This window comes from Idiotropiscis lumnitzeri, chromosome 7 (assembly GCF_059441095.1).
Source record: "Idiotropiscis lumnitzeri isolate Australia: NSW breed Sydney's pygmy pipehorse chromosome 7, RoL_Ilum_1.0, whole genome shotgun sequence".
Classification (NCBI taxonomy): Eukaryota; Metazoa; Chordata; class Actinopteri; order Syngnathiformes; family Syngnathidae; genus Idiotropiscis; species Idiotropiscis lumnitzeri.
In genome coordinates, this window is record NC_142397.1 from 6,617,505 (window position 1) to 6,641,837 (window position 24,333).

Here is a 24,333-nt window from a genome sequence, read left to right on the forward strand (position 1 = left end):
TTCAAATTGTTAGGGTTTTGAGTCAGTTTCAATTTCGGTATTCCAAAACAAGGTTAGGGTTTCAAATTTGGGTTCAGGTTTCAAGTTAGTTTTGAAACTGGGTTAGGGTTTCAATGTAGGGCACTAAATTGGGGTTTAAAGCCATTGTCAAAGTGTCAAGGAAGTGTTGTAATGACAAGACTTCAAGAAGAGTTTGAATTCAAAATTAGGGTTTTAACATGGATTAGGGTTTCAAATTAAACCCTGAAACCTGGATTAGGGTCTCCAAAAAGGGCCAGGGATAATTTTTCATCATATTCATACTCATTGCGTCCTCATATTAACGACTGTCAATGGCACAGTTCCTAGACTGTACAAAAGCCATTCACAGGGAGGGGGGGGCATATCGAAAAACAAAACATGACATCATCGCAAACACTGGCGCCACCTAGACGACTCTATGTGGTATGACACATGATAAAACAGGAAATATTCTTGCAGCTGTCTGTACCATTTGGTAGAAGAGCTCCATTTATGAATCAGACTGAAGCGGCTTTCTGAATTTTTTATTCATCTCGCAACCAAGCATTCATCACGTGACATTTTTAGTTCTCATTTTTCACGCCCGTATTAACAAATATGTACATGGGGAAAAAAAGCATTGTAACAATAATTATTCCCCATAATAACAATTAATTTAATCATAATAAATACTCATGAGCACAAAGAGGTCGTCCCATACATATAACACACACACACGCACATATGGATTCTCACACACACACACACACACACACACACCCCCACACACACACATATATTCACACTCCCTTATTAGCACAGTAGTGCAACAAGTCCAAAGTGATTTGTCAGCTGCAAGGTGTCCACCAACAAGGCTCCTAAAGTGCCACTGGGACTGAGACGGTACCGAGGGGGATACCACGGAGAGTGGGTTGCGGGTCGTAGGGCTCTGAATGGTCTCGTGAGGTTGACGCTGAAAGTTGCGTCAGTCTTGAAAGGCCGTGATGAATCCATGCGGTCAGTTGAAGCGATCGACAGAAGAAAAGTTCCAGCTCGGGACTTTCGCCACATATTTTAATGGAATGGACGAGGACGGGGTCGTAGCGGGTGAAAAAGGCAGAAATTTTGAAGATAGTAGTTAAAATGATGAGTTGAAGTAGTACACAGGTAGAAGTTAATTTAAGAGGCGCGTTTTTAAGAAAATAAAGAATATTTAGGATAACACTGGAAAGAAAAATTGGAATGATATAAGTCGGAATTTTTCCATGAAAAAAAATCATGTGGATGTGATATCACGCTTGCTATTCATTGTCTTTTTCTCTTAGAATTGGTAACAGCATGTTAAAGATGAAATTCTTCCATTTTATTTAAAATAAAAATATTTTATTCCTGTAAAATTGTTTTCCATGTAATATTAGGCTTTTTTTTTTCAATGTAAAATTTGGACTTTCATCTTGTAATATTAGAACAATTGGGGTAAAATTATGCCTAATTTAAAACGTAATATTGCAATTTTATTCTTGTAAAATTTAAATTTTTTCTCCTCATGGTAAAAGTTTATTCTCATAAAATTACATTTTCCGCATATTTTTTTTCATGTGAATGTCGGATTTTTTTCTATTTCATTCCAACAAAATTATTTCTTAATTGCCTCACACATGACAAACGTATTTTTGCAAAAGTGTGACTTTTACTGGTACTTTTTTCATCCAAATATTATCACTCCATTCTTGAACAATTACGTTTTCCCCATGATATGGCTTCTCGTCAAACTGCCATTGTTCTTGTAATATTTTACTTCATTTTTTTTTAGAAAAGATTTTAAAACTTGAAATCGCTCTCCTCCAAAAGGATCAAAATGGAATGAGTCCATTCGAGTTCTCAGTGGCGCAATGTCAAACTTTTGTTTACCTCCAATAATCATGGTGAACACTTCACAAAGTGAGAAACTGCCTTTTCACACTCATGTATGACATGGGGGGGAGGAACTAACTTGGATTTTGCTTCATGAGCCAACAAGTCCATTGGTGGTGCCCGACCGAGAAGGTGAGTGCGGAAAGAGACGTCACGTGGATGAAGGGGAGGAATCATTTGGTTGTTGTCTTTTCTGTGTGAATGATGCAAGCAGATGCAGTGTGAGTTGACTTGTTGTCGGAATGGCTTTTTGAGGCGTTGCGGTAGTGGTCAAGTTCGTTGGGGGAATGGTCTTCACAACTTAGAAGGACGAATGACTTCCTGTAAGTGTCGTCGCTCGTTTACGGTACAAAAATCCGGCTGCTCGTCGCTATGTGTACTGTTGCCCGCAGAGGGCGGCCGGCTGCATCTTCCCGCAAAGAGGTACCGTGTTGTCCAAACTCTGCCCCTCCACGTCCAGGTCCATCAGGTTGGGCCGCGTGGCGCCGCTCCCGCCGTTCCCCGACGCTGGGGGGCTATCACAGCCGCCACCCGGCGATGAGTTCAGGGTCCCGGACAGCGAGCCCAGCCTCCACGGGTTGGCGCGCGTGCGGGTCGGGGCAGGTCGGGGACGGGCGGCGAACTCCAGTGTCTTGGGTCGCTCCAGGGGGCTGATGAGGCAGAGGGGGGCCGGCGCGGGGACGGGGGGTGCGGGGGCCTTTCGGCGCTGGGGGAGAGGGAAAAGGGTCGAGGGGTCCGGCAGGCGAGGGATGTCAAGGGTGTCCAGAACACCTGCGGTGTCACAAAGCAAAGCAGGCACTGCGAGTCATGAACAGCAGATCATGTTTCTTTTATCATGGCGGAAACCTCGTATGTCCAAATATGGTCAAAATATTTTTTTTCACAAATCACTACTAATGGTCCGGCCTCACTTCGTCTGTAATTTTTTAGAGAGTATTTATATGCAGTACATACGTACATAATTGTTTTGTATTTGATTAAACATCAAACGAAAACAATAATAAAATTTCAAAATTAAGCCAAATGACTGAATTAAATTAAGAAATGAAATCATTGCAATAAAATAAATAAATTGCTCCGGTGATTATTTTTAAAATTCCAACTTAATTCTCATAAAAATACAATTGTACGTTCATTAAAATAAAACTATTTTCTACTAATATTAGCATTCGAGGCCTCCTATGAAAATGGCATTCTCACTTTGCTGTGAAAAAAAAAAGCAAGGTTGTCCGACAAGAGTTATGAATTGAAACAAAAAATAAATGAATCATTTAAACACTGCGCTTTACCTTTGTTTGCTTTGATGACGTTTGCCCCCGGCGGAGGAGGCATGGGCATGCTGCCGTCAGACGGCGTCCTGCGGTGGACAAAAGTCTGCGCCCGGGGTCGTATGGCGCCGTCAGAAGGGGTGCGTCTGTGCCCCCTGTTGACCGCCATGGCGGCGGACACGTGGGTGGGAGTGAGCGACTGGTTGGGCTCCTTCTTGAAACTCTCTGTCCGCAAGTCCAGCAGCGGGTTGAGGGAGGAGCCTGCCGGGGGCGGGGCAAGCATTTTGCCCGGTGTCAATGGGTAGTCGTCCGGGTCAGAGGGGAGGAGGGACTTGGTGGAGTTGCAGTCAGACAGCGAGGACAAGGAGAGTAGCGTGACGGATGGGGAAGGTTCCAGGGAGGGCAGCGTAGAATCGTGATGGCGGCTGAGAGACAAGGAGAGGTTTCTACTAGGGGGCGACGTGCTGCGACGGAAACGGCCCGTGCGCTGGAAAAGATTTTCCTTCTTCTTTCTTTGCTCCTCTCTCATGTCCTGCTCGTCCTGAAGCACCTGATGAGGACAACCACAATAATTATTATTAATATTATTATTATCATTATTACTATTATGTTTGCTTTATTACCATTCGAATCATCACCCAAGTACAGTTCAGTTCTATTGAACTTTTAAGTTCAATTGCATTTGCATTTGTTTTGAAACAACACATTTGGGAATAAACAAATGCCCGATCACACACACAAAAAAATATCTATATTTTTGTTATTTTTCATGTTGCTTCAATATGTGTATTTTTGACCAACTTTAGCGGGAACAATCATAAAAAACTACTTGGAAGTGGAATACATTTGTTTTAATATACTTTTTAAATCAAGTCATCAATAAGTGGATTATTGCCCAAATTTAAATAAGAATTTGAATTCATAAAAAGTCTATTAAAATTTTTTTTATAAATAATTAAATACAAATTTGAAGGTAAATCCTTGCCTTTTATATTAGCAAAAAAAAAAAATCCTGGTTAAAAAAAATTCAACAGAAAGCGTTTTAAATTGGGGTTTTAAACTCGGGTTAGAGCTTTAAAATAGGGTTTTAATGAAGTTTGCAGTTGTAAACTTATAATTGTGGCTGTATTCACAACTAACCAATTTATCTTGGCCTAATTTTGTACATTTTTGCGTGAAGACTTTTCACATCCTCACAATGTAGATTCCTTACCTGCAGTCTGCCCAGCTGCAGCAGGTCTTGGCCCAGCCCCACGGAGGCCAGCAGCGAGGCACAACCCAACAGCAGCATGTCGCTCTTCTTCCTCTGGCTGCAGCGTCTTAGCGAGTCATGGTGGCTTAGCGCCGTCGCCGTTCCCACACAACCCTGAGTGGAGCTGGCGCCCGATGAACCCAGCGTGGCGGAAGCGGCACAGGAACCCGGGGTGCTCCACAGGGACCCCGAGTCGTCGGCCGCCCCATTGCTGCTCGTCTCGGAGGGCTGCAGGGAACCCGGCGACTCCTCTAACTCGCAGCATTCCTCTGAGGGACACAACGGAGGACGTGAGGGGGGGGGCAAGTTGGTTGAGAGCACCTCGGTTTCAAATCAAATCAGCGACTCACCCATCTCACTGAGGCTGGAGAAGCCCACCGTCATGGGTGCGTGCTTGGGGGATTTTCCCAGATTTGGGGCACTGGACGACCACACTTTGCAGCCCTCGCTTAGTGATTTCAGTCTGAAAAGAATGCAGAAAATATATCTAAAAACAAATTACAGAAAAACAATTTGAATTTGATCACAACGTACAAATAGTGTGAGATTTTTTTTCAATTGTTCAAGCTACAGCCGAAACACTTCAAAGGTGGTCTGGAAATGATCATGATGATCTGTTTTGGGCAACACGTTAAAAATAAAGAAATTAGCAATACTGCATAAAAATGCTTTGAGTGTTATATATATTTCAGAATGTAATCTAAACTCAATAATTTTAAAAACAATGGGAGTTAATCGATCCAAACTAGAGCAACAAAATTTTTTTTATGTTGTCACGTTAATTCCCGTTCTTTTGAATTCCAATAGACATCCATGGAAAGTAATTTTTGAAGAATAAATTAAAAGCTTTCATTTTCACGCGTCCAAACACTTTAGTCCACCTACTTCTCCTCTCCCCCGACCCTCTCCCTCTGGTGGGTGGAGCTGGGCCCCCACGTACGTCCTTTCTTCTTGCCGGCCGACACGTCTTCCTTTTTGCACACGGCGCTGCGGCCCCACGTTTTGCTGCCGTCACTCGGGGTCACTGTCTCAAACACACACACACGCGCACACACACACACACACACCCCGGAGACAATTTAAACACAACCACATATACACAGCCGTAATGCTCGATAATGGTGGTTGCCAAACTGCGTTACCACTCGTAGTACTCAGTGTATGGTACAGTTATTGGCAATGAATATGTGAAATCACATCTTAAAAGCCCAGCTTACAAGCAAACACTGAAGGGCAAATCAGTTGACCCAACACACCCAAGTGCCTGGATCATTGTGTACAAAAAAAGCCCAAAAAGTCTGAATGTTGGATCAAATTTATCCAAGTTGTGGATTGGTCCATTTATGACCCAAATTGTGTTATTTTTGTTTAGTTTTTTTTTTGTTTCATTTGCATTTAAATTTTTAAGACAATATATTTGCATGGAAACTGTAAGTAATGTTAAAATGGCTTAAACAAATTCTACTCTAAAAAAGAAATTGGGTAAAAAATACAACTGAAGCTTTCTGGGAAATTTTGTACAATATATTTTTTTTTAGGTTGGTTTGTGCAAAATAAGACAGCTGGTTGGGTAAATTTAACCCACGTAGTTAATTGGTCCATTTTTGACACAAAGTGGGTTATATGTAAAGCAACTGTTCTTAGAGTGTAGCAACAAAACTTGTAAAACTGTATCTAGTTAGGAAGTATTTTTTGGAGGTGGCACGAGTTGTCAAGAATTTGTGAATGACTGCTCTATAACATTTAAGTAGTGTAGAGTAGATGGTCAGGAGCTCACATCGTATGGCTCGAAGGCGAGGAATGACGCCCGGGCTGGCAGGTGGCGTGGTGCTTTCGCAGCCCTGCGTCTTCCTCTTGTCCACGCTGGGGGAGGCCTGAACCGTGATCTTGTGCTCGAAGCCTGAACAAAAATGTTACGATACACTTTTTAGAAATACAATCATTACCACACAATAAAGCCAACACAATTTCTGCAGATAAAAATATAAAACACAAGAGAAATAAACTACATCCATCCATTACAATTAAATAAAATACACTAAAACATATTTGCTAACAGCAATAAGACAGTTGTAATAAGAAAAATTAAATAAATGAGAATTGAACGCAATCAAAATTAATACGTCATGAAATGATTTACCATCAGCTTGTATTAAATTTAATTTGAGTGTATGTAAATTTGTTGACCTAATTGTATTCAATTGGTTGAATTAAATTAAGTTTAAACAAACTGAATTTGGAGAGACGATATCTATATGGGAGTAAAAATTAAATAAACTAAATGTCTTATTAAAATATAATTAAATAAATATATTCAGATTACAACACAAGAAACACAAAGAAATAAAATGAAAGTTGAATTAATCAAATTCAAACGTTGCCATTAAAAAATAAATGACATAAATATGAGGATAAATGGTTTGGATTATGGATAGATGGATAGTCCATTCTTAAAGGAACTACAATTTGTTTACTAATCAATCAAAGGAACTACATATTTTAGAAAAAACAAATTATATTTTCAGAGCTTACTGATGAAGTCAAATAAGTTATTTTAGGGATCAGGCACAAAAAATAATTTTATCAGCAATAAATTAGTGTATCGTACTAAATTTGTTATTGAACTGAAAAACTGGGAAACGGGAATTTATTCTGAGCTTGTTCGTTTTGGGACATTGCTGTCAGTCGAGATGCAATACTCGGTCACACCCACCAGAGGGCAGGCTAATACTGTTGCCGTCCCGACACAGCTTGAGCAGCCTGCTCTTCTTAAAGTGTCCCTTCCGCTTTTTCACGCTGGGCTTCTCCTGGTACATCTGGTGGATGATGATGTTGAGCTCACGCTGCACGATGTCGATCTCGCGCTCGGCCAGCTCCTGCTCTCGCCTCCTCAGCTGCTCCTCCTGCTCCCGTTGCTCCTCGGCCGCCCGGGCTAGCGCCTCCTCCCAAGACCTCAGCTCCTGGGGAGAAAGAAAAGTGCTTTTTTTTTTTTTTTTTTACCCCATCTGGACATAAATAGCGCCTTCTCTGACACCTCTGCCTGCCGATTGTTTCGCATTATGTTTCTAAAAGTGACAGGGTGAGATTTGCGGGGTTCGCACCTTCTCCTTGGCCCGAAGCTCGTCAAACATCTGCTGGATTTCCAACCTCCAGTCTTCCTGAAGGGAGTGGAAGGACTCCAGGGGCATCTGGAACATGGCGGACTGCTCGATGGCCAGCAGCCGCCGCTGGATGCTCGTGAAGGAGGGCCTGCTGTGGGGGATTGGGCTCCAGCATTCTAGGGCGCGGGGGACACAAATGCACAACTGCATTAGCTCATGTCAGGGGTGTCTAACTTGTTTTGGTCTTGGTATCTATCCATCCATCTATATATTTATATATATATCCATCCGTACATCCATCTGTCCATCCAGCTAATATTGTTGTATATTTACGGTATGGTCCATCCATTAATTCAGCTCTACTGCCATGCATGTGGTGGTGAGGTGGTCCAGCTTACCTGCTAGGAGCTGAGCAAAAGGTTCAGGGCACGTTGACGGAACAGGAAGCGTTAGCTTGTTCATGGCCACACCGTAAGCCACAGCCAGTGCATCTATTTCCTTGTAGGGAACCTCACCGGTGAGCAGCTCCCACAGCAGCACGCCAAAACTATGACAAAAGACACAACATGAAGCTCAAATGTGGCGTAAAAAGAGAAAGAGGAGTGCAACACCCACCTCCAAATGTCGCTGCTTTTGGAGAACAGGGATAGCTTGATGACTTCGGGTGCCATCCAGGCGTACGTGCCCGCTGCGCTCATCTTGGTGGTCTGGTGCCATTCTCGCGCCAAGCCGAAGTCGGTGATCTTCAGGGTCTTCCCGCTTAGGTCATCACGCTCCACCGGCTCCAGAATGAGGACTGAAGGTGAGGAGAAAATGCATATTAAAATGTACAATTTTAAATATACATATTTTTGAAATGCATAAAAATATAAACAAAACAATTAAAAAAATAAAAATACATACATTAAATACAAATGCAGAAAAACATACTAAAGAATTAAAATGACAATGTAGAAAATACATTTTGAAAAGCTTAAATGTATTTGAAAAAGAAATCAGTCAAATAAAAAATATGAAATGAATGGAATCGCCATTCATCCGCTCTAGCTTCCCCCACAAAAAATGTTTTTATAATAAGAAAAATAGAATTCTATAATATTGTGCTTTAAAAAAAATTCTATAAAATGTAAATAATTCAAATGTTTGTGTCACAATTGCTTCAATTTGACAAACAGTGTGCTGTCCTTCTGATGAGTGGCTACCTGGGGGCAGTATAATATAGAAACGAACTCCTCAGTAAGCCGAATAGTAACTGTTCTTTGCAGAGGATAAATAATACATGCCCATGAAATAAGTTATATTATCTGCCTGCTTGCACTGTTCCACCATTTGGGCACAAATATCCCCTCAGGGATTACAACACTGCCAAAGAGATGCTATTCACTAGCCCATCTATGGCGTTTTTCATTGTTTGTTAGCATTAAGCTAAACTGACTTCGCTAAGGCAAAACTATTTGGTTGTTAATAGACATTTCTCTTAGTTTTATGCTTAGTTTGACCGGAAAAATCAGCTGGGAGTGTCAATATACCGCATGAAGCCTGTTTTTGATGACATTGCATTTCTTTAATAAATAAAAAGATGACAACCAATTCATCCTTGTTTTTGTAAGTTGCAAAATAATGCTGACGCAGTACAGTTCACCACTGCAAACGGCAACGCCAAAAACAAGGACTCTCGTGTCGTGTGTTTGTATGATGTACTACCAGCTTTTCCCCCTCATCCCCTCCCCGCCTCATACTGTACACCACGGAGGACTTCTTCCTTCATTTCCGCGTGCGAGTCGGCTATGGAAATATTTGGAGTGTACACACTTGGCAAGTACTGGGAGGCAGGTGGAGGCTGGCTTCCCGCTCTCACTCTTATCTGCAGGCTTATGCAAAGGGTGGCAGAGTCTCTCTCTCTCTCTCTCACTCTCTCTCGCACTCTCTCTCTTATACACACACAAATAGCAGAATCTTTGTTTACATACACACGCTCTCCTCAACACACACAGCAAAGCCTTTACGCGATAAAAGGTGTGCCTCTCTGTCCACAAGCTCTCGGAGAAACCTGTTTTCGCTTTTGACAGTCAATCCATTGCCAGATTGTGAATCATGAAAAAATATGCTGCATGGCAAATGTACGACATTGTGCACTTGACACCTTTACCAGCATGGCAGTCATTGAGATCAACAATTGCATGTAAAATTGTATTCTGTACAGTGTGATTGAAAATTTTATTTGATTTTATTAATTTTGATACAGGGCAACACGGTGGACGACTGGTAAGCATGTTCGCCTTCCTGTGTGGCGTTTGCAAGTTCTCTCCGTGCCTGTGTGGGTTTTCTCCGGGTACTCCGATTTTCTCCCACATTCCACATTCTCCCATAAACTTAATTAGGCCTGCAATGAATGATTATTTTAATAATTGACTAATCCGTACGCCACCCACCCTAGATTATTTTGTTGATTAGTTGATAAAAATAAATACATTTCCATCCATTTATTCAAAGCAGTAAATTATTTCAAATTGACAATGCAGAAAATGCACCAAAAATGTTTTTATTATGATTCAGTTACTGGTTTGGTCAATAACATGCCAGAAAATTGGCAAAAATGTTGATTGTTTTCCAAAGTAAAATCAAATGTTTGAAAACATCTTATTTTGGAATACACACAAACACACACACCCAGAAGGCAAGCAGTCTGCTTCTATGAAGATTATTAGTCATTTATTAAATGATAAATCTAATAATAATACATCTCTATTTGTAACAAAATATGAAGATGAGCAAGATTTCTTAAGCATTCCATCTCGCTGACATAAAATATTTACAATTCGATTTTTTCAGGTGTGGCACATTAGTATAGTGGCAGGCTTTTTTGTTTATTTTTCAACTTTGGATTTTTGCTGCCAGAGTGTTTTGAACAAATACGAACTACACAAACCGGAGAAAAACCCGATGATTATGTCCTCCATGTCAGCATTTGCGAGCATCTCGTTTATTAATACCAGCAAGTCCTCCAGCCATCCTTTCTATTTTCTGCGAGAGACAGCTGATCTCCTCCTTGGGGCTCGATTTCTTGTCGTATGAGAGAGACGTGTTTGCATGTTGACAAGGGTGTGTCCACCTGCCCCGCACGCTCTGTTTGGGGAAGGATGCCCTTCACATGCACTGTGAAGAAGAAGGCGGAGCGTGTGCATGCAGGCCTCACAAGTAAGGTGATGGAGGGGGAAAAAACCTATGAATTAATGTGCGAGTCCGTGCGTGAGTCATCATTGTTGTATTTTCACACGTGGAGAAAACATATTTGCGTCTCAATACTGGAGTTTTTTTTTCCAGTTTTCTAAAATTTGTAGAGTCATTGTTTGCGCAATTAAAAAATATTCCGAGACTTTAGGCAGTTTAGGTGTGCGCGAGGGAACGACATGTCAAACAACTTGTTGTTTTGGTTAAAGTGCTGTGTCATCATTTTGTTGTTATGGTAACAAGGGCGGAGGTCACACTAGTTAAATGAGCATGCGTGTCACAGAAAGAGCGCTTCTCCTGTTATTGTTTGCTCCTTTAATTTTATGTAATGGATGTTTTGAAAACAATGTAATCAAGAATTTGGAGTAAACTATTATGAATGTTACACCCTTAATACTGGAATGACAAAAACATGAAGTATTTTCTAAATTATACAGTCACAACAATTAAATAGAATGTAAATAAACAGTTTTTGCAGCATGATTTCCTACATTTATTGTGCTGCTCCTTCTCATGTGTGCGCTTTGGCCACCAGGTGGCAGTGGAATGCATGTGCACTTAGGTAAACAAAGATTGTCATGACTGCTTAATAAGCTGCAGTAATATTAGTCTTCTATCAAAAAGATCAAAAAAATATTTCTCTGAGTATTGTTCTGTCTCATTTGTATTTATTGTATGTTTAGTTTGATAGAAAACTTCAATAGGAGTGGCAATTAACATTCTGGAGCATGTTTTTTTTTTTTAATTGTTTACTAGCTGCCAAATTGCTGCTTGTGAAGGCACTACTGTAATTGCTTTTAGATGTATTTTATTGAATATTGTAGCATTGGGTACTTGACACTGTACATGACAATTTGCTCAAAAATGGAATGCCAAGATGCTGAGCTAAAAAACCTGCTATTAAACCAATTTAAAACTAACTGAATTTAAAAATTAAAAATAAAATAATTTACATATTTTTCTTTGTTAAAAAAAAAAGTAACAAAAATGCGTTGGGTTATGAGGCTGGAACGGATTCATGGTCAGTTCATTTCAATGGAGAAATCATTATCATCAGCCTCCCCTCCCGTCAGTCGGCCCACTGCACAGATGTTGCCATCCAGGCTCCCATCAGGGCAAACCAGACAGCCAAAAACGTAGAAGGGGGTGCAAAAAAATCTAAAGAGGAGTAAAGAAGCGGTGCTCAGGTGGGAAGACGAGGATGCAAAAGAATTTGGCGGCTTGACGGCTACAATGAAGAGGATGCGAATGAAGGCTGGAGAAAACAAGGCCAAGGAAGGAGGGCGAGATATCGCAGCTGGGAATCGGGGGCGAAGCAGAGGAGAAGGGCAAGAAAAAGAAGGAATGGATGTTGAGGCAGAGAAGGGACGTGCACGAGCAGAAAGGAGGACATGATGAGGGGATGAAAAGATGCGGCCTCGCAGAGGTAAAAAGGCGAAATGACTGGAGGGAGAGCTTTTGTCCTTCTGCTGCAGTACTGAGCAAGATCGTGTCTTTGTGCCTTAATGACGCCTTTCACTTTTCTGCTCAAGCCTTTCCTCACTTGGAGTTCGAGCCGACAAACAAGCAAGAAATATATATGCCCTAGAATCAGTGGGACAAAATATCAACACGCTAAGGTCGCAAGTCACATTTTCTCATTGAAATTAATGGGGATTATAAATTTGTTCCATCTTCCCCCAAAACTGACAAAAACTTGTAGTTATTTTTAATAGGAAAAATAACAGTTTTTTATATTTTTTATATAATTGTGTTATGTAATCAAATATTTAATGTTCGCATGGTCAAAATGCTGGTGGAATTTTGTGGATTTTCAGTTTAATTAATACCCATCTGTATTATGTTGTGATTTTGTGTCTAATTGTTCTTAATTGTGAATTTTTAAATAATAATCTCTCATTTATCTTAAATGAGTTTCTTATATTTATTTTTGTATTATGATGAGTTGGATTAATCATTTAAAATTGCAATTTCAATGAGTAAAAAATAAACCGGAAACATTTATTTTCTTGCCTCTGTTGTTGTTTCACTGTCCTCTTAAGGTACACTGACCACCGAATGCGACAGAAATGGATCATGGCAAAACAATTAGTCAGCACCTCGACCAACGTGCTGCAACAGAAGAACTTTGACCCTGTAATGAGTTTTGAGGGAGCCACAGGTCTGCGGACCAAATAGTACTGGAAGTGCTGTATTGCGGTATTGTCATTACATCGTGTACTACTTCCAGACAAACCCATTAGAGGCATCTTGTGGGTCGCTTCCCATGCGGTGTGTGTTACTGATACCCAGGCTTGGCTCCACATGGACCAGCACCAAGCGCTGAGGCTCCGCTCCGGAGCGCAGTCGCTGTTGCACACTCTCGCCCTGCAGTCATTCACTTTGTCTGCACACAAATGCAGCGGCCAGGTTCGTGTGACGAGACCGCCCCCCGCTTGCTGAAGACATGGGGCTTTTAAATGAGGAGGCTTCTTTTTGGCGCTTAAAGTGATGGAGTGTGTGGTTTGGGATGGGTGAAAGGACACCACTTTCAATTGAGTTTATTCATCTTAAATTCTCAACACAGAAAAATGGAGATAGTCGATTATTTTAAGATGACAGATTACGCCAGTGAGAACTAGACTTTTTAAATTAAGTGCAGAAATTTATAAAGAAAAGGCAAATATGAAGGCAAATATATTCTATAGATTATTGTGTTCAACACCATGCCAACATCCCACAAATTAAGGTTAAGAGATTGATTCAGATTAAATTTCATAGAGTACATTTTACTCTCCAACTACTACCGTATTTTCCGGACTATAAACCGCTACTTTTTTCCTAGATTTTGAACCATGCGGCTAACACAACGGTGCGGCTTTTCTGTGGATTTTTCTTTCACCAATAGGGGGCGCTCTATAGTTTAGAAAATACGCTAAATAAATCTCAATTTTTTTCTCTTGGGTCTGTTCTGTTTTAATTAGCAAAGTTGTTGCCGTGTTAAAAGGCACCGTCAAAAAAAGTTGCTACGTCTTATATAGTGGTGCGCCGTAAAATATCATCCCGGTCTAAAAATTGTCAAATTTACACCTGAGACGAGGAAAAATATTCAGTGTAAATTGAGCCCACTGGAGTTCTCAGTAGCTCAATTGCTTTCCAAATGCCCCCATGCGTGTTGCTAAAGGTGCAGTGAGCCGGCAGGATGCCCGGCACCCGTTTGGCCTGAGTCGACACTCACCGTGCCAGGCTGCTGGCAACAAACAACAATGCCCCTCTAATAGAAGAGTAAACATTTTAATAAGGCAGGAGGTGCAACAGAGAGTGAAGGTGAAAGATCTTGTGCACCTTGCATACTTTACTGGAGAAGAATAAAGAGAACAGACTACATTGAGCATCGACAGACCTCCATCAAGGCATCAGTGCCAAATTGAACACCGTCATAAGTACCTATTTGGGGTATACTGTATAGCTTAATTCCATCCATCCATCCCTTGAAGACAATCCTAGCTGACTTTGAGGGTACACCCTGGAATAAGTCACCAGGCTACACAGAAACAATTCAATTCACACTCATATTCACGCCTGAGGGCAAATTTAAATTTTCAAGGAAATGATCTAACAGTATTGTCCTTTTAAGATGTCAAGATTGACTGAGCCAGGATTTGGACTGCCAGCCTACTTCTGTATGTCCACTAGTGTTGGACACAATCAGTTTTTCTATTTCAAAAATGGAGCATGAGAATGAAAGCAAATGTGTGTCACAATTCTTCCATGTCCGCAGGGAATCTGGTCTGCACTGCAATGCAGTAAAGAGATAGGGGGGGGTTGTTTTTTTTTGGGTTCCAATCAAATGTTTATTGACCAGTGGAGAAAATAATCACAGTAAGTGTGTGTGTGTGTGTGTGTGTGTCTGTAATGTGTTCTGCTATTGTGCACTTGCAGCCAATGACTGGTGTCAGTGTCACTCCAACACAAGTATATTCGGTGGTGTGATTCAAACATCTGTTAAAAGCCTGCTTGTGTTCACGCAGCGACAAAACATCAGGACGCGGCTTCTGAAAATTTGATGCAAGGCCAACACGGCACCAATACTAATACAATTTTCAATCACTTTTTAACTACCTACACCGCCTGGCAAAATATTAAGACCAGTGCGGCCAACGGCTTTATTTTAACTGTAGACTGAAAACAACAAAGAAGACTGAAGTCCTATAGAGCAGGGGTGTCCAAAGTTTTTTCCGTTGAGGGCCAAATAAGTAAGAAATGTGCCTTTGTCACATGGCGGCTGGATTACTGTAATGCACTTTATTTTGGAGTCAGACAATCCTCCACCAAGCGTCTCCAGTTGGTCCAAAATGCTGCCCCTACATACCTCTTAATTGACTAATTGATCATCCAAGTGGTTTTGATATAGCCCAAAACATGCCCTTATTTTTTCTTCTTCTTCTTTGAGTCCTTAAAATGATGATGAATTGTCTTTCTTTTTTTTTTAAACAATTCTTTCTCACACCGTGTCCCTCATTGTGGCCTGTGGCATGCTTCACAATGATACCCTACACACCAAAGTCAAACTGGTGTTATACATGTCCCCATTGCTGCATTCATCCATCCCTCCCCCCATCCATCCATCTCTCCATTCCCTGTCAAGCCCCCAGGGGGTTTTCTACATTCCTACATTGCTCCTTGCTTGCTTGCATCCATGCCTTCACTCTCTCATTCCCTGCCTGAAGTCGCCCATGGCTGCTTCTTCTTCCTCCTTTTCCTCCTCCTCCCCTGCAGTGACTCCTCTGCCACTGGGAGCCATGCTCTCTTTCTGTCTTGGGCTGCGGTGTGAGAATGGGGTCATTGTTGCTCAGTAGCGATGTGTACATGTGTTTGTGCTGCGTGCGTGTGTGTGTGTGTGTGTGTGTGTGTGTGTGTGTGGTATGGAGAGTGTGGGCTCCTGCTCTAGCGCCAGTGTGTCCTGCTGTCCGACCTCCATGCGCACACAAGGCCACATACTCAGTGCACTGTACTGGACAAGCGCACAGACACGCCTTAATATGGACGGTTGTGAATACACAGCTTGTCTTGTAATTGTTCTGTAATCCACAAGGACAGTGATACTAGACACTAATAGCTCACTGGGTAAAATGAAGCAGCATTCTACTCTATTGTATTGCATGAAAGATATTTAAGTCCAACCTTCATTTTTTTTTTTAACAGCAGAGGCGAAATATACAGGGAAGCTGTATATGGAAATTGCATACGAATACACTCCATATACAGTCGAAAAGATATGAAATGGTCAAACACTCAATTAAGGGGGTGGAAACTGAGGTCCACACAAGAAGGCTTAGGCCAAGATTCAAACACAGAACGTTTCTATTACTGAAATATAACTAAAATATATCTTGAGTATTTTTTCCTGGTCACATGACATGTTTTGCATGCGCCCTTGTTGCTAGGCAGAATTCACATGGCTCAATCATAACTTCCCCTGAGGCCAGTTAATAATGGCCGCACGTTTAAAACCTAAAGCACCCAATGGTGCGTTGTAAAATCTCAAAACAAAATTGAAATAATAAATAATTTTCCTGGTCACATGGTCACTTGGATGGGCCCTCCGGCATAATCTAAAAGCAGTTGGGTTAAATAATTATTAAATTATTAAATATTATTAATGATTATTATTAAATAATTATTAATAACAACATAAGGATATTATCACAGTTAATTGGAGCAAATGTGTTATTTCACAAGTGTGTATCAAACTGGTAGACCTTTGCATTAATCGGTTCCCAACGAGTAGCATTCCGCTTCAAAAGGGTTGGTCACCCCTGTTGCTATAACTTTAATCCACGACCATAAAACGGTTCCGTGTCAAAGACCGAGATGTGACAGTGGTCGCAGTCCCATCATTTCTAACTTGCACTCGTCCAAGTTAGTCATCATGTCACCCTCCGCCACTCGCCGAGGGATTAGCTGCCGGGACCGGCCACCCCCTCTAATCCTTTTCCTCAACAGCCCCACTCTTTATTCTCATAGCCACAGCCAGACGCAGCCACGGTGTATTTTATAGGCCTTTCGCCATATCTCGTCTCACTAATCTGTTTAGCAGCTAATAAAGCACTTGTTGGCACTGTTGCCGTTGTTAAGTATTAACCGAAAGAGAGAAAAACAGAAGGCGCCGATTACATTTCATTTGTGTTTGTTCCAATGAAATGACACTATTTAAAAAAAAACACACTTGACAAGCCTGCCTCGAGACATGAGGGCTCCCTCTATTCAGATGATTGTTGACTATGTAAACACGGCTCCTATTTGAAGCGGTAAAAACAGCATGCGATGTCAGCCTCGCTCGCTCGTCTAGCCTCATACGTGCAAACACGCATCTTGTTGTACACTTTGTTGTCCTAACAATTGTGCATGTTCGGACATGTGTATGTCGACAGTGACCGAAACCAAGAAAGTGTGGCCATTGTAAAAGTTTCAGTAATGGCACAGGCAAATATTAGGTAATATTTGATCACTATTTACTTAGGACGAACAAAAAAGCAATAAGGGCAAGTGCAGACACAAAAACGGAAATTTGATATTTTTATGAATATTTGAAATACGCCTAACCATCCGTTTTTTTCGAGTCGTCGTCCTCATTAGGTTCACAGGGGAGTTGGAGCCTATCCCAACTAACTGAGCTCGTCAGCCAATTATAGAACAGATATTGAGAAGCAACAATTCACATTGACGTTCGCATCTCTGGCCAATTCAGAGTGTTCTGTAAATCTAAGATGCATTCCGAATGTGCCCCTATTTTTTTTGTACAGCTCGTAGCCAGTTGACCTACTAGGCAAGATAGGCTTAAGTGCTGTGGCCTCTAGGGGGCGCCACAAAATCAGGGGCGAAATTGCATTATTTTAAAACTATACTTTCGTTGCAAATGATAACACCAAAAAAATTCAAGGGAGCCGAATTTGTTGATATGACCCAAGAAACCTTTGTAAACATTTCAAAATGACCCTAGATCGTCCAGGGCAAGGAGAAGGAAGGCAAAAAAAGGGTTGGGCTGACTGGTCCAGCTAAATGGGAAGGGTGTACCGGAATGGGCGCGTGGTGTATAATATGAATTGAATGAATATGAAGTGTTTCAACCTTTCAATGACACATATGATGAACTACAGCCATGTTGTTTGACATCCAATTCATATGAAGTAATACCGTGTGCAGGTGTGTAGCAACAACGAGAGGCCTCTTTATGCAATCTAGATGGACCGGTGCCCTACGCTGTGAGAAACCCGAGGCTGATGTGGGTTCAGGGTGACAGGTAAAGCATGACCACGGGGCCAATGACTGGCCTGCTCACAAACATGATGTGACATCACTCTAAAGAAGGTCATGGTAATCAGATTATCCCCCGGCCATAGCCTCACCAGGTTAAAACGGCAGACTATACAAACATACACTGGCATGACTTATAAACTACGAGGGGATAATTTTAGAAGAAAGCTTACTAGCGAGCCAAAAATAAAGCACAGTTAAGAAAAACACACACACACAAGCATTCAGTCAATCAGTCGTGCCATAATTGGCCTTGATGAGTTCTTTAAAGAGGCACGGAAGAAGGACGCATCAGAACACCAAGCCCAAGGAAGGTATGGGGAGAGGCTCTGGGGTTGCTCTATGAGTGGCGCACCCGTGCCAAGTGGTTGGTAGTTTCAAGAGGACACCTGAGAGCACTGCACCCGCACAATGAGCTGAGGTGTAACCCAAAACGGAGATGAACTACTGTTTACCAACTGCATTCGCCTTCTCTTGTTCTTTCCCATCAGTCGCCTCACTCGCGGTTCAAACATCCCTGCGCTCGATGGAACACAAAGACTTAGTTACCTTCTACATGGATGTTTTTTTAATATCTTAATTGATTTTTTTGGAAATATGACTTGCACCAAACTCAAATCTGAATATATGAGAGGCAAAATTGCGCTTGGCTGACTGAACCACTTGAATTCAGTTTCGATTATAGTCGGCTACAACAACAGGAATAAGGTTTGGTGTGTGGAGACGTCATATGCCCAACGTCCTCATGAGTGTCATGGGTAAAATGAGCCAATCATTGCTGATTTTGGGTGACTTAATTGGTCATCAGCCAATCGCAGGGCAAATATGGTCAAATAGTAGTGGCGGGCCGTGCATTTCACACCTAGGCCTAGAATAAATCCCCCTCATATTACCATCATTTATAACACCCCGGCTGGATGAATAATATACAGAAAGACACTTGCTCTAGAGCAGGGGTGGGCAAACTTTTTGATTGGCGGGCCACAATGGGTTCTAAAATTTGACAAAGGGGCCGGACCAGGAGCAGATGGATGGAGTGTTTTGGTAACCTCATCTCATCGGAGAAAAAACAATCATTTAATTTTAAATGAAAGTAAACAAAAGTGTTACAACAATATGTATGTCTTTGAAAAACCACAGTATTTAGAAAATTAAACATTAACAAGGTTTATTCATTTAATTTTTTTCAAGTTCGGCGGGCCAGATTAAACGTTTAACGGGCCGCATGTGGCCCCCGGGCCATAGTTTGCCCACGCCTGCTCTAGAGAAATGACTATGTTCACACCTGGCCCAAAAACGAACTGTGATTTGATTCAAATGGATCCAAACTCATAGCAGAGTGAAAGCATCCTTCATTTCGCAGTCTTTTTCACCGTCCCCGCCAGGCAATGCCAGACAACGAAGGCAAATGGAGTGGCTGTGATTCATTCTTCATGATTCACGTGTTTAATGATTACAACACACACACATTTTAAGCAAGAGCCAGGTGGGTATTTAGAAAGGGACCAAGCTCGGACTAAAAAATAGCAGCATTTCTTTTTCAAGTAGACAATAGTCGAAATCAGGGCATTGACATTTAACGCAGCGGCCGATAGAAGCTAGAAGCTGCATGACTCAGTGGCACAGAAGCAATGCCAATCCGTTGATGTCACAATGGATGCCCACCCGTGCTGTAAATGGAGCAGTTAATATGTGAAGTTAAAGAAATTTAAGAATCAAAGATGCAAATGATGCAGAGGATGGAGACCTTTTTCCCGCAGATCAGCAATTTGAGTGTTTATGCTCCTCTTCAACCGTCTCTCCCTTTATAAGGAGCCTTTAGTCAGCATCCTGTACTCTCCACCCACACTCGCACACTCTCCATCCCCCCACCAAGCACGTCAGAGGAGATCAACGCACGCCGTCTGAGACGCATATCTCTCATGCGCTTACATGCGTCCACGCTTTTGTGCCATTTGTGTGATGCACTAACAACTGCAACTGCGTCTTTAAAGCGGCAAGTAGCACAAAGGACCAAAAATAGCACAGTGAGTTGCAGAGCAGAACTGCTCTCCTTGAGTAAGAGGAGGAGGAGAAGGAGCAAGAGGAGGAGCAGAGAAAAGATGGCCAAAGGATACAAAGTCTACAAAATACACGCTTCCTGACACTTAGGAGGATGTTTCAAGATCTCCCTTATATTTGCAATATCAACATTGTGTCTTCACAAATTTACTAACGACATATTAAACACCCCATATATTTTTATTAATGTAACTAGAGTCTGTAATGGTAGTGGTAGTGTAGTGACATATACATATATACATATATATATATACATATAATAAATGTGGGCACCTGCGCGCCTATTATGGGTGCAGGCTACAGCCCTGGCATCTCACTGTGCCTATTAACAATTTATGATATGAAAATAGGTACAAATGTAGCTATTACGAGGACAAACAGAGCACATCACAGACATGATCATATCTTCACCAACAATGAGTATACCTCGCACCAGATGGCATAATACCAAGATGGAAAATAGAGACAACAAGAAAGAGTAGCGGTTGAAGATGAGATAATAGAATGAAATGGACGAAGTGAGGCCACTGCTCTTAAGAGCAAACGCTTCTTCTTGCCCTTTAGTGAATGAGTTGGGAAACAACATAATACAAACACTCCCAATTAGTTGCATTGCTATTTGCTTAACTGAAACCGTGCATTATTATCTTTGTAAAAACAGACTTTTTGATACAGCTTATATCAGATCTCAAGAATTGTGTCCAGAGAATGCAAAATGGTAAGAAGAAGGGAGTGTACATTAATGTGTGGCTCATAGGGGTCAGTCTGTGTCTGTGTGCAATTGTGACCACAGACTGGGCATCAAGACCACAAATATGTCACTAGGGCAGGAAATCAATTCAGCTATCTTGGTTGCATTGTTTAAGACTTCCATCATGTAGCCTACTAGTCAGTAGACAGTAAAATACAAATGTATATAATTCTGAGCAATCATAACCACAGATGCGCAACATAAACCCACTTTGCCTGGTTGATCTTATTGAGTTTCCCCCCATTTTCTGAAGCTTTAAGGCTTTTCTCACAACAAAGGCATGAAAAAGACAAACTGATTTGTACTCACTATTGCTGGACTTGAGGTCTCTATGGATGATGGGGACAAACGCCTGGTTGTGGAGGTAGTCCATCCCGGTGGCAATCTGCACAGCCCAGTTCACCAGCACCCTCGGGGGCACCTTCTTTCCAGCCAATGCTCGGTTGAGGGCCCCACCTCTGGCGTACTCCATGACCAAGCACAGGTTGGGCTCCCGCAAGCAGACCCCGCGCAGTGCGATGATGTTGGGGTGCCGGAGCATCCAGAAGAGTCTGGCCTCCTGGCGCACGCTCTCCGCTGTCACGCTGATGTCTTCGTCAGGGTCTTGCCTCGCAGCTTTGACCGCAACTTCCTCCCCCTGCCAGACCCCTTTGTACACCTTCCCAAATCCGCCCGCTCCGATAACCTCCTCCAGGAGCAGTTCTGAGAAGTCGACCTCCAAAGGACACTCACCCACATCTACGGTGAGCTGCTGGTAGTTGGGAGCGTCCCCCTTTGTCACGTAGTTGCAGGGAAAGATACCCACCTTATCCTGGATCTTGCCTGTCCACCAACCTTCATCCCCAGAAACTTTGGAGTCTTTGGAGAGAACTTCCAGGAGGTCCCCACGCCTCAAGGTTAACTCCTCATCTGCCGTAGCCTCGTAATCGAACACCGCCGTCCAGTAGGGATTGGGCGCCGTGCAGTCGTGATGAGAGTCCGGAGAAGCGAAGGATGAGTTCCAGCTACTGCCGTTCTCCACTTGCATGACCGGGGCAGGGCACATGAGTGGTGGCGGGGTCATATTCGGCGACATGGAGGATTCCGTGGGAGGGATGAGGCTTGGGGGAGGTGGGGAGCAGCAGCCCCCACAGTTGGTGCAGGACAAGGGGGGCGCCGTGTTGCTCACTCTGCCGTACGGGTTCATGGAGGCCGGACTGGCGTTGGACACTGCAAGCCTGACCTCTGTCAACTCAGGCACAATACACAACGCAGGCCCATCAAGCGATGCGAGGTGTCCTCGACCATCAGTAGCGGGGTAAGAGGGATCAGTGGATCAAAGAACTGGGAGTGCCGCCCCCCCATTCCCGCATCTTGTTGTTGAAACAGGGCCAAATCCCGTTTCCGCTTGTGGCTGCGCGTTGGGTTGTGCAGCGTGCGGGGAGAGCATGTATTCCCAAAAGGGTCAGGTCATTCAGGGACAATGCACATTAAGTCAAACTTGAAACCAATGAGAGTATCCCGAAAATCTGATGGATTATCTTGTAGAATTTTATTTTCTCTGTAAAAACTGCATGTGTTGATTTATAAAGGCATAACTCTTACCCCTCATAAAACTCTGGCTCGTAACGTCCTACCATTACCATTACAGTTAATAGGTTAAGCTAAATGGCAATTAGGCCTCATGTTGTTGCCTGGATGAATTTTCCAATAATTGTGAGAACCCAAATAGGGCTGTCATTAGATTGGGTTTGCAGGAGACTGACTGTGGTTAGACTACCAGTAAAAATGACAGACCCTGACAGAGCCTAGTGCAATCCTCTGAGCGGGGGTCCTCATTATCCAGTGTAGACGCTCCTCCCCCGTCAGCCATCTCTATGAATATGGGCTGCTTTCTCTCTATACAGCGCGGCATGGATGGTTAAATGGATGGATCACTTTTCAGTGGCCTACATCCCTAAAGTCCGGACCGGACTAAATCCTGCATGCATGGCCACTCTGCTCAAACGACCACCGGACAGCCTCCTTCAAAAAGGGGGTCCGCTCATATTAATTCATTCAGTCCACAGCTGGAAAAGCATGTCAGTGCGGACACAACAAACCCAGTGATGATGGCGAATAGATGGGGATGGGAGGCTTTCTCATTTTAGTGTTAGCTTATCCATCAGTGGGGGAGGAGGAGGGAGTCTTTAAATGTCTAGGGGCTTCATAAAACGGCTGACACTATCACAAGATGAAAAAAAATCATTAGCAGCATCAATCTGCACTATAAATAAAGGCCACGCTCCATAATAAAATATTTCAACAATAATAGCGATATAGGCCACATCGGAAGGGTTGCACAATGATAAAAGCAAGTATTTACTGTAACCCAACCTGCACCGTGGGCATAGCAACATCCATCGACTTGTTAAGGGCGTCAAGCTGCATCTCACTGATCCTCATCACCCGTACGTCAAGGCTCGGTGGAGACTCTTGTTTTGCCAATCATCCAGATGTCTCAATAAAGCTCCATCGGTATTTAGACACATCAAGCTGTCAAATACACCGGTCGAATCACTCGGCGTCTGATATAATCCAGTCCGGTTGACGTGCGCTCGGCACGGGGAACAAGTGTCCAGCCTGTCCTGACCCACGGAGCAGAAAGCTGTCGGCGGGCCCAGTTTGTGTGCATATAACCCATGAAGAGTGTGCAGTAGCCGGGCACACAAACCGCGGTGGAGGACGCCTTTAGTCGGCTGGAACCGGAGATACACACTGAGTCGCTGGCGCTGCTAGTGGCAATGACGTCCCGTCGCATTATGGGTAATGTAGTTCTCAAGCCACTGTCGCTGACCTACATCAACGTGACAGCTCATGAATCATTAACGTGGCACAATAATAACGGATTACTGCTAATTGGCTCGGTTCTGTTTCATTGCCAGATTGTATGAATAGAGCGTCTCGATATTGAAATGTTCGTATCATCGTTTGAAAATACATTTTTTAAAATAAAATATAATAAAAACTAAAATAAGCCATAAAATCCTAATTATTCCAATATTTATTTTAGCATAACGTTGAACGTTTGTCATATTATTTATAGACGGTATGAGTAGAACTGTATTAATAGGGTAACACTGTAAAATATTTTTGCGCGACACTGAACTCTGGTGTCTACAGAGTGTAGTACAATCTCATATCTGTACTAGACATGAGGGAATCGCAGAGTAAGTCACAACACAATATGTTTGCGATATTTTGGTAACGGGTGCTATAATATCACGATATATCAATTAGGCAATAGAAGGTTGTGAAAAGATTAAATTCTTATTTCAGGGGCAACTTCATTGTCGGGAGGTGACGTCGTCATACCGAACACAATACTCAAAAACGCATCTTTGTATATATTCGGTATGCCCTTGTTTTTTTTTTTTTTGTGATTATTAATCTTTGAACATAGATCTATTTTTAAGTGGGATACTAAGTGTGAAAAAAGGT

General features: G+C 42.4%; 1 protein-coding gene across 1 annotated transcript; it reads right to left on the reverse strand.

The window, feature by feature from the left end:
* Positions 1-530: 530 nt before the first annotated feature.
* map3k10 (mitogen-activated protein kinase kinase kinase 10) lies at positions 531-23,639 on the reverse strand. Its single transcript, XM_088301073.1, has 12 exons — positions 23,230-23,639; positions 21,184-22,267; positions 8,151-8,331; positions 7,934-8,082; positions 7,536-7,711; positions 7,148-7,394; positions 6,212-6,334; positions 5,320-5,458; positions 4,785-4,897; positions 4,396-4,703; positions 3,204-3,732; positions 531-2,685 (listed from the first exon to the last, which is right to left on the reverse strand). Exons 2-12 carry the CDS (start codon positions 22,058-22,060, stop codon positions 2,285-2,287), a joined length of 3,243 nt encoding a protein of 1,080 aa, XP_088157199.1. The 5' UTR covers positions 22,061-22,267; positions 23,230-23,639; the 3' UTR covers positions 531-2,284.
* Positions 23,640-24,333: the final 694 nt, after the last annotated feature.

What these genes read in the sequence shown, in the direction of transcription:
- map3k10 (XM_088301073.1), bottom strand. Translation starts at nt 22,060, where the DNA reads ATGAACCCGTACGGCAGAGTGAGCAACACGGCGCCCCCCTTGTCCTGC. An exon ending in AGACCTCAAGTCCAGCAATA is followed by an intron (nt 8,332 to 21,183) that starts GTGAGTACAAAT and finishes CCTCACCTTCAG; the next exon opens with TCCTCATTCTGGAGCCGGTG. An exon ending in CAGTATTAGCCTGCCCTCTG is followed by an intron (nt 6,335 to 7,147) that starts GTGGGTGTGACC and finishes ATTTTTGTTCAG; the next exon opens with GCTTCGAGCACAAGATCACG.